At 55.0% G+C, this 10440-nt stretch overlaps 1 protein-coding gene across 1 annotated transcript in view; it reads right to left on the reverse strand.

Moving 5' to 3' along the window:
• The window catches only part of TCOF1 (treacle ribosome biogenesis factor 1), a 40644-nt gene that overhangs the window by 6797 nt on the left and 23407 nt on the right, over positions 1-10440 (reverse strand). Inside the window, exons 9-13 of the mRNA XM_025200966.1 lie at positions 8541-8801; positions 4078-4270; positions 3029-3180; positions 1307-1516; positions 149-493 (exon numbers count right to left, since the gene is read on the reverse strand). Coding sequence (XP_025056751.1) covers positions 149-493; positions 1307-1516; positions 3029-3180; positions 4078-4270; positions 8541-8801 — 1161 coding nt within the window. The remainder of the gene's footprint in view (positions 1-148; positions 494-1306; positions 1517-3028; positions 3181-4077; positions 4271-8540; positions 8802-10440) is intronic.

Consider the following 10440-nt stretch of genomic DNA (forward strand, 5'->3'; position numbering starts at 1 on the left):
CAAGCTCCATGTGCCCAGGAACCTTTAAGAGACATGCCCTCTACAGCACCCCCCCTCATCGCTAACGAGGGACGAGCGGCCTTCTGCCAGGGAGACCCCTCCCGCCAGCCGAATTCGGGTCTACGGCATGACAAGCCCTTCGTCAAGCTGGCTTGGTGCATGGCAAACCTGCTCCAAGCACTCCCCGAAGCTTCCCAGAGCAGCGTCGCCTACCAGGCTTTGGGAGCGGCTGGGCTGTTTCCTCCTCCTCGCTCTCCGAGGAGTCGCTGCTGTCCGAGCTTTCCTTTCCTTTGTTGGCCCCGGGGGGGCCAGCCGGGCTCGGTTTGGCCTTGTCTGCAGTGGGGAGAACCGCTTTTCCTGGGGTTGCAACAGGGCCTTTTCCCCTGGCGGACGTGCTCTTCGGTGGGGCAGCGTTTCCTTGAGGACCCTTCTTGGCAGGGGTGGCTGCTTTACTGAAAGGAGTCCCTGGCTTCAAGCAGGAGGGGAGAAGGGGCTGGAAGACAAATAGCGAGAGAAGTCAGGATGAACAGAGGTCAGTTCAGAAAACCCTGAACAAGAGGGAGCCCCCAGGGTCACGTCAGAGCAGGATGGCCTTGCAGGCGAGGCCACGGTGATGTAAAGTCCGCTCCCCGGTGTTACAAGCCGTAGTAAAGCTGTTTAAAACAACCAGTGCCTCATTTTCCCCATAGGCAGAGGAGACAGGGCCACCTGCCTCGCCCGGGCAAGGTAGAAGCTCCCTTAACGGATGCGCCTGGCAAATTAAGTCTCAGGCTAGAAACTGAGACGGGATCGGAGGGTGCAACCTCCAGCGGGTGACCGGGGCCGCACTGCTTGTGTTCTTGTTACCCCTCAGCCCACGAGAGGGGGGACATGCAAGGGCTGGGCTGGAGGAAGCGGTAGTTTAGGCCAGAAATGGAAGAGGGAACCAGGCAGTTCGATGCAAAGGAAGGGGGGGAAACGGGATGCAGCACGGAGGGGAAAGGACCCGGCACGTGAGGTGCAGCCCTGCACGGTGATCAGACGTGGCGCACACGGGAGCTTTCAGGACAAGGCTGCCGCAAGGACAGAGTCTGAAAGAGGGAACCGCAGCCCTCCTCGGTGAAGGCAACAGGGATTTTCTTCTTGTGCTCCTCTGCTCTGCCTACTGGTTCCTATAAAAGCGGCTATGAAAATAGCCCTGCCTTTCCCCCTGCCTTCACACCACCCCCTCAAGGGGGAACCTCCACCGCGACGAGCCTACAGACACCGGGCACAATCCCTGCTCCTGCATCTCCCTGCGGGAACAGGCGCACGGCCCTGCTCGCACCTGGCTCGTGGCCTTCGCTTCCTCCTCGCTCTCCGAGGAACCCGAGCTCGAGGTCTCTGCTGCTTGGTAGAGCGTCACAGCGGCCTTTACAGGGCTGGGGGCCGCTGCGTTTGCCCCTTTCCGAGAGGTGCTGGCTTTCACAGCCACGGTGTTTGCCGTCTTCGCTGCTAGGGCAGCCGCTGCTGGTTTGGGTTTTGTCTGAACCAGTTTCTAAGAAAGATGTGAAAGGAGTCAAGTCAAGACTGAGCGTGGGTTAAGGACGTGCAGACAGACAGGCCGACCGGCCCCTTCAGAGTCAACCAGGAAGGACAGGGAACTCAGCCCCATGCGTGGACATGGACAATCCTGATCTAAGCAGAGTCTCCACGTTCACAGGGAAGGAGCAGGGGTGGAAACCAGCCAGCTAGCTGCACAGCAGGACACCGGGCCCCTGTGAAATCCAGCCCCCTGCTTTTTTCAGATGCCAAATGATTACAGCAGCCATCGTCTCATCAGAGCCCAGGCCTACTACTTGCAATGGGGCAGACACAGCCGTGGCACAAGCACCAGGCAGAGAGCCGGGACCCCGTCGGCAGAGGCCGGAAGCAAATGCATACCGAGGAGGGTTGTAGGAGGAAGGACAGAGGAGCGGCAATCCGTGTCCTGGCATTCAGACACAAGCAGGGCTGCTGTGGGCAGCCTCCCCTGTTCCCGGCCCTTTGGGCAGGCCGGGGGCTCAGACATCCCTCGCAGACAGCATCTGGCATAAAAGATACCAGCCGGGGGCCAGGGACCCCATTTGCCTTTCCTCCGTTTGCAGCCATGATCCGAGAGCTCCAATTACAACAGCCACTTTATTTCATAGGATAATCTATATAATAAACAGGCTTTAATAAGTGGTTGTTCGCGCTGGCTGCTTGCCCGCCAGCGAGGGAGACCGTCGCTGTCTAGTTCTCTGCAGCACAGAACAACGCGGGCAGCTCCTTTCCGGCCGGCCGCGCCCAACAAGCACAGAGCTGTGGGCATCACAGGGCATGGCAACACCTGCATTTACACCGGCTTAAATTTGTTGTACGGTAAGTGGGAGTAGGTCGGTGTGTACACGTGCAGGTGTTAAAATGCATTAACACTGTGCGTGGACTGACTAGGGACTAACTTTCATCCCAACTCAGTCCGCACACAGTGTTACTGTCTAGTAAGGCACCTACATGTGCATTACTGCGTAGTAACTAATTGGGTATAAATTTAATACTTGCACGATGCAGGTATCAAATATAAGCTCAAGTCGGCGTAAAGTCGCCATATTTACTGCACAGTACAGGCACACACATGTAGACGTGTGCATGTACTGTGCAATAATTTTGGTTACTGTGCAGTAAATGTGCACATGTAGACGTGCCCCAAGACACCTTGCTGTAGCAGGACTAGGCCTGCGAGCAGGCACTTCCTCTTGTTGAGGCCACGCAGCCATCTAGTTGGCACGATTTCCAGTGGCTTGTGACCCGACCTGACCCGGAGCCAACTGGGCAGAGCCATGGCTGCACCTCTTGCGGAGCACGGCTCAAGACTTGTGCTTAGAGGGTGCTCCCCATTTTGGAGCGATCAAGGAGCCCTGAAGGCCAAGTGTGCCAGACAGAGGGTGTCTCATACTATCAACACCCAGCTCCACAGCCTCAGAGCCCCAGTGCTCAGCTGAGCTGAGCTTCCTCCCTGACCTCCTCCCCAGCCTCACCGCCTGGCTACCTGTGCCAAGGTCAGCGTGTCTTCCTCCAAGTCAGACTCCTCGCTGGAATCGTCGCTGCTCTCTGCAGCCCCTTGGGCTTTCGGGAGAGGTGTTGCAGGAGGCTGGGCCTTCTTACTACTGGTTGGCAGTGCTGCAGCACCCGTCTTCATTACTAGAAAAAGATCAGACAGAAGCAGGCTGCAAGCTGTTTGTCCAGAAAGAGTGGCTAGTGAGCTGGGAGGGTAGGGGGATAGATGTCTCGATGATTTAAGGGTTCTGCTTTGAGCTACAACTGATTGACAGAGAGAGGAAAAACCCAGCAGAAAGACATTTACTAGCAGGCAGCGGCTGCCAACAACTCCTTCATGGGAACAGTTTATCTTGCTGCCCCCGTTCCCCAGTGCCTTGGCTCGCTCGTTAGCGTGGCTCTTGGACGAAGTGACTCAACAGGAGGCAGCATGGAGAGGAAGCCTGGGGGACACCATGATTAGGAACACCACTGACAAGCCGAAATGGCTGGGCTCTGGAGCCAGAACAAGGGGAAAAAAACCCTCTTCTCCATTGTGCAAATAAACCGAGAGCCAGATGTGGGAGATATCATGTTATAGCTGCCCTCCTTACACCAGAGGGAGACCTTTCCTCCACCTGCATCAGCTGGGGGTGCCCGCGTGATTCCAGACTTCCTCACCCCACCCTTGCCCCAGTGCACCTCCCTTGTTGCCCTACCCTGCGCCTAGCTCATTCAACACTGTTGGCAAAGCCTTTGGATTGAGTCTCAGATGGAAAGCTCCAGAGCATCCGTTTGGCCAAAAGGCCCCTCTCTGCAGGTGCTGGCTGCAGGCAATGGGGAGCAGAGAGCAGTTTGCAGCTGACTTGCGGAGCTGACAGCTCCTGCCCCTCCAAAACAGAAGAATCCCCCTCCTCCACCCCGACCGAGCAGTCTAGGGAAAACGGAGCCGAGCTGCAAACAGGTCTAGCTCCGTCTAGCCACGGCCCAAGCTGAAGCCGAGAGGAGACGAGAACGAAGAAGACAGGCCCCAAATACCAACGCAGAAGGCTACGGACTTACTGCCTTTCAGAGGCTGTTTCAGAGCCGCGGGGGTCTCTTCCGCCTCGCTGTCTGACGAACCGCTGCTCTCGCTCTCGGAGCCTTTGCCCGTCAAGGTGCTTCCAGTGGCTCTCACAGGAGTCCCGGCTTTCACAGTCTGGCCGAGCTTGCTGGGGGACGCGAGCGGTGCTGGCAGCCTCTTGACCCCGCCCGCCCAAAAAACAAGACAGAAAACACAGTCAGGGATCATCACAGTCAAGAGGTTCAACGTGAGACTTGCCAGCGCGGTGCATCCCATACCCTCATGGCATTATCGACTGCTCCTTCCCTCCCCACACAATACGGGTCTGAACTATAATCATTTCGGAAACTAGTGAAATGCAGCTGCTTCTGGGGTGGGAGGCTGCTGCTATTTGCAGCGCAAAACTCTGGAGGAGTGCTTGGGACTGGAAGGGAAACAGGACAGATCCCTATCGGGATAAATCCGGGGATGACTGGGACCCCAGGGTTTACCCACCTAGTCTTCCCACATTGTCTCAGCGTTCTTGGTAGAAAGAGTCTCAGCACCTCCGAGAACAGCACCTCCCTACTGTCAGTCTCAAGTAAGGCTCAGTTTGAGGGGAGAGCCACTTCCTCTAGGCTTACCAGTGTCACACCGGTGTGAGCAAGGTTTCTGTTTTAATGCACTGACAGATCAGGCCTCCCAGGAGCAGAGACCTGACTCCACTCGCAGGGAACAGAAGGCAAAGCGAGAGGATTGCGAGAGCTGAAACGAAGCAGCTGCCTCCCCACGCTGGGAGAGCGCCAGAGAGCTCAGCACGAAAGGGAGGCCCAGCGCACTACTGCTAGGAAGGACTTTTTGCCCTGGGTGCCAAATGCTTCGAATTCATGTCCCGGCACATCAAAATAGAAACCTGCACGACCCCGCTCGGGCTGAGCCTCTGAGTGGCGGCTGTCAGCATCCAGCTTGCCAAGGCCCAAGGCAGCGCGCGCCCCACGTCTCCGAGCTCTGTGCAGCTGCCATCTTGACGGAAGAAGGTGCCAATTATTTCAGCACTCAAAATAAAATTGCCAGGTAAGACCTTTTCGCTCACCCCTCCCGGCTGCTTTGACAGAGAGAGCGTGTGCAAAGGGCTCCCATGGCCCTTTGGCTGCTTGCAAAGAGCAGGGCACATGAGCAAGAAGTCACCCTGTTTTGCAAGGAGTCCCGGGAACATGTTCTCCAGCCCTGCGTCCACTCAGCCGCAGAGCACAGCCTCCAGCAGAGCACTCAGCACCCCGCCTGCAATGCCAAAGAGCAAAGAGATTGGGCTGAGCGGGCGCAGAGTCGACCCAACCCGACCTACTTCCAGGGCAGCGTCCACCGGGCAGACTCTGCCAAGCTGGGGGAGCCTGTCCACCGAGGCCCCTGCGTCCACCCAGGAGTCCTTCTCTGCCTCCAGGAGCTATCCTCACTACACAGCCTGCAACATTGCTACCTGAAAAGTTCCTCCCTTGCCCGATCCCACTCCACCTATGCATTCAAACGAAGCTCCGGAAGCAGGTTGGCATCATTTGGAGAATGCACGGATGGGGTGGGCTCTTCTCCAGCGGCCAAGAGTTTGAGGACAGCTCTCAAAGCCAGCTGTCTGGCACAGCCCCGCGGAGCGCTACCAGTGGGGCAGTGTTTGCCGTGTCCTAGCCAAGCGCTGAGCAGACGACAGCATCTGCATGTTTATCCCCTCATTGCGCGGCTCTCCAAACAAACCAGGCATGCTCGGGCTCGGCACAGAAACCTCTACAAGAGGAGAGAGGAAGAAGTGGGTTCGCTGCAGTGTTTTGATTCAAGTGAGTCACTATCTCCAAGAGAGAAGCCAGCTTCGACACGGTGAATCAAGGGGGATTATTCGAAGCGGGCGCCGAGAGGGAGATGAATTGCCTACTCGGGGGTGCACTAGGCTCTCCGCTCCCGCAAGGCAGCTACCAGCTGTGGGGGATTTTTAAAGAGATTCAGACTAACTCACTCGGCTCTCCAGCTTCCTAGCAACGAGGCAGGCTCCCGCTCTCTTTCCGAGAGCAGGGTCTCGTGGTTAAAATGCGAGGAAAGAGCATGGAGGCACGTTACGTAAGGATGCACAAAGCTGCAGCAGGAGGATCTGGAAACAAAGGCAGATTGCTAGGCGAGAACAGGGCAGCCGAGCAGGGAAGACGCTCTGGAGGGATAAGACCCTCCCCAGCTTCACTGCCCCAAAAGGGATTCAAACCAGCAAGCGTGCTCTCCACGCCAGTTCTGCTGCAGCCGGTGCATCGAGACACGTGGGTACATTGCAAAACCGTCCCTTAAGAGAGGGATGAAGAGTGCCCTGGAGAAGACGGCAGCCCCTCTGCATGGCTCCGATGCCCATTCATGGCCCATCCTAGGGGCACCGCAGCCCAGTCAAAAGCTGACAGCCCTAGCTTCATTCAGGCCTGGGAGTGTCGCGTGCTTGTAGATTCAGGTGTTCAGGGGAGATTTTTAACCACAGCAAAAAGAAAGAAAGAAAAACCCACGATCAGGCACAAGCATCTCATGGTGGACGCCTATGAATGGGAGACACGCAGCCGTCCGCGGGGGCTGCTGAGGCTTTTGGCCTTCCTGAACGGGTGGGATTGGGCATCTCGCTAGAGAAGCCAGTGAAACTCTGCAACAGCTTCTTCAAGGTCAGTCTCATTCATTTTTCCAACCCCGAGGAGATATGCAAACACCCTGTCAATCCTTTGACTAAATATTCCTGAGTCTTCAGGGGTAAACATACCAATTAAGTAGTTCAATTTAGGCATGATGTTCATTTTAATTGTGCTAATCCACCCCCACAGTGAAAGATGAAGCAGCTTCCAGCTCCTTGTATCTGTTTGAATCTTGCTTAGAAGCAACAGGAAACGGCAGGATACAGTAAGTCAGTCGTTGGGCACATGCCCAAATACCTCATCTTCCCCATCTGGTAAGACAAGTTCCAGCGGGAGGGTGGGAGTGTGGACACAGATGAGGATGCCATGACTTCAAACGTCCCTGCATCCAGGGCGCTGCCTTAATGACAGTCAGCCTGTTTGAGTTTTGACAGACCTCCAATTTGATCACAAACTCTTCTTCGGCACCAGCAGCGGGTATGTGGGACTGAAAATTTGCAAGAACGGTGGCGCATGGAGACGCCGAATCGTTTAATTGCCTTCAGCAAGCAAGCCGGCGGCTCCAGTCACAGCATCATCTTCTTCAACTAATGCTAGGGTTGGGAAAATGCATTTTTTGCGTAACAACAGACTATCTTTGCTGGGTTTGCACGAATTCGGCGTGTAGCATAAAACCCCATCCACACACCATCCTTACTGAGGATCAAGACCTGTATCATAGTGCACCGGTGCTGCGGAAGGTAGACCGAGATAGTACCAGTCACGCAGATGCCCCCAAAGTCAGATTACGGCTATGAAAGGCCACATGCAATTCTTATTAAATATTTCACTGGTCTACAAAGAGGAATGGATTGACTGGGACTGAGCTCTCGGAGAGACAGGGTCACAACCTTGTACGTCCCCCTGGGCGGCATCAACGTTCGGTTAGAAGCAACCTGCTTTGCTCTGGGGTTCTCCTCGCCCCGAGTTTAGGCTGATTTCAGTCCTCACGCTTTTAAACAACAGGAGACTTCGCACAAGCTCAAGATTAAAGTGATGGCTCCGTTTCTGGTCAGGAAGGAATCTCATCCTGGCAAAGACTGCTGGGTATATTTTGCCTCTCTCAGTAGCAAGGGGTGGTATCCACTTCCTGGGACCACCTGATCCTATTTTACCAGCATCTTTGGACGGGTGTTGTTCTTTCCACCCCAGCATCTAAGTGCCCTGCTGCTACACCGGCCAGGGGGCTTGGTTTTCCCCATGACATACTGTTGAGTTTGCTCACCGGGTGTTACGTGGTGGCGGTGTGGGCAGGGGCTTCTTTTGGACAAGATTTGCTTCAATGGCTGGCGGCAGTCACAGGGGACTGGGTACAACGACTGGGGAGGTCTCCTCCAGCCTCGCGTCCCTATGTACTCAACCATCTGAGCGACACACCCTGGAAGTGCTTGGGACCCTCCAAGAATTGGCTTCTACTTTACAATGAAGTTTTGCAATGACTTTGGAGTTGGCTCTCTCTGGCAGCAGCCGGTTCTGTGAAAAACAGAGTCCTAAAGAGGCGCCAAAAATGTTGTAACCACAAACTAGTCACTTGGAGGCTGCTTAGCTCATGCAGCGCTTCGAAAGGAGAGGAAAGAAAGAGTCAAGTCAGAAAGATTCATGGCAGCTCTTCTAACCAAGAAGGTGGAGGAGGGATCTCTCACTCAAGGGCTGAAATTTCAAGCACCATATGGTCTTAGCATCCTAAGAATATCAGTCTACTCAACAAAAACCCCCCACAAACCCCCCGCCATCCAAACCAGGAGCTACACACCAAGTCCTAGCAAAAGTAACAATCTCCCAGCAAGCAACCAACCCACCTTCTGGCTTATCGGCACAGGGGGAGCCTCATCCTCGCTGTCTGAATCATCGCTGCTCTCTGAACTATCTTGGGGCTTCGTGCTCACAGCAGCCTTTGTAGGGGTGTTGTTCTTCCCAGGCACTGGTTTGGCCTGGTTTAGTACAGCTGGTTTAGGTGTTTGCTTTGCCAGGACTGGAGTGGCCTTGCTGGATAGCAGAGCCACTGGCGCACTTTTCGCCGGCGTCAGGCTGGCCTGCAGAGATTTTGCAGGTGATCTGGTCTAGAGCCAAGAGAAAGCAAGCGGTGTCAACAACAGCCATCCCAGGACGACCACTCATCCGCCCAGGTTAAGGCAGAAGGAATTAAAATGCAAACGCAAGATTTAGAGTCCCAAGGTTGGATAAGCAGCAAATGCCAAGAGGACAAGTGACCGGCCTGAAGAGCACCCGGTCTGCCAGGGCGAGGGAGTAGCGGGAATTCCTCACTGGCTTTCTGGTATTACTGGTCACAGCCACACAAACGATGCAGATGCCAAGAGAGTTTCCAACTCCAAGGCATGGAAAGCAGGGAGCTAAAAAGGACCAGACCTCTCATGCTAAACAAAGCAACAGAAGCCTGGTCTGATACTGCAGGTTCGATTCTCAGCCTCTGTTCACAGGGCATATGTAACCTGTGGCATGCGGAGAGCTGCAATTCCCACTTTTGGGAAGGAGAAATTTCTGCATTTTACGTTAACGTGACAGCAATAATGGATTCCCGTCTTTTAAACAAAAATACAGGATCCATGGGCTCCAAATCGCCACCATGGGCTTGAAGTTTGGGGAGGATATAAAGTTGGAACTATGACCGGGCATTACACCATGATTCAGTTACAAAGTTCCTGGTGCACAGGGACAGGGGAAGGGTGGGGAAGAGAGCGTCTCAAACCGACACACCTGTGCGGCGGATGTGGGTTCCTCGCCCTCGCTGTCGGACGAGTCGCTGCTCTCTGAAGCATCGTCTGACTTTGCGCTCCCAGCAGCTTGTGCGGGACTCGTGAGCTGCACGGGTGCAGGACTCGTGAGCTGCACGGGTGCCGATTTGGCTGCGATGGCCGCAGACTTCCGCAGGGACAGGGCGGACCCTTTCCTTGGGCTCTTCGTGGTTGATGCTGGAGTGACGGGCGTGCTTTTCGTCGGGGTTGCATTGGTCTGTGCTGCTTTCACAGCTGGTTTCGCCTAGAGCCAAGAGACTGGTATGAACAAAAAAGCAGTCCCAAGACGGCACAATTCACCTGCTCACGTTAGACACAAGGGATTAAGATGCAGATATGAGGAGATTCTCTAGAGTCCCAATGACCAAGATGGGGTGAAAGCCAGTGACCAGTCTGAAGAGCAAGTCACCGTCTGGCAGCGCAAGGGAGAAGCTGGAACTCCTCGTGGGCTTTCCGGTGCCGCTGGTCACAGCCACGCAAACGATGCAGGGAGAAGGCAGCTCGTGCCAAGAGAAGTTTCAGCTCCCCAAGACGTGGGAACCCAATGGCTAAAAAGCACCAAACCTCTCCCACCCGAGCAGAGCAGCAGAAACCAGGTCTGACTTCTCGGGTCTGAATCTCAGTGCAACAGGTCACCTGCTCACCGGGCATGTAGGACCCCGGGCCTGCTTAGAGGTGGAATTGCCATTTCTGGGTGGGAGGGGGGAGGAATTCCTGCATTTTCTGTTAAGAGACTGAATCTGCTGCAGCTGCTTGAGGTTTGGAGCAGAAACAACCTAGAAACAACCATTAGCTACCTCATTACAAGCACACCCTGACATTGCACTGTCATCCAGCTACATCTTTCATTCATAAAGACTTCAAGCCTTATAGTTTCATAGTAGCTAGGGTCAGGAGGGACCTGAATAGATCATCCAGCCTGACCCCCTGCCACAGGCAGGGATGA

The sequence above is a fragment of the Alligator sinensis genome, unplaced genomic scaffold (genome assembly GCF_000455745.1).
Source record: "Alligator sinensis unplaced genomic scaffold, ASM45574v1 scaffold550_1, whole genome shotgun sequence".
NCBI classification, from domain to species: Eukaryota; Metazoa; Chordata; order Crocodylia; family Alligatoridae; genus Alligator; species Alligator sinensis.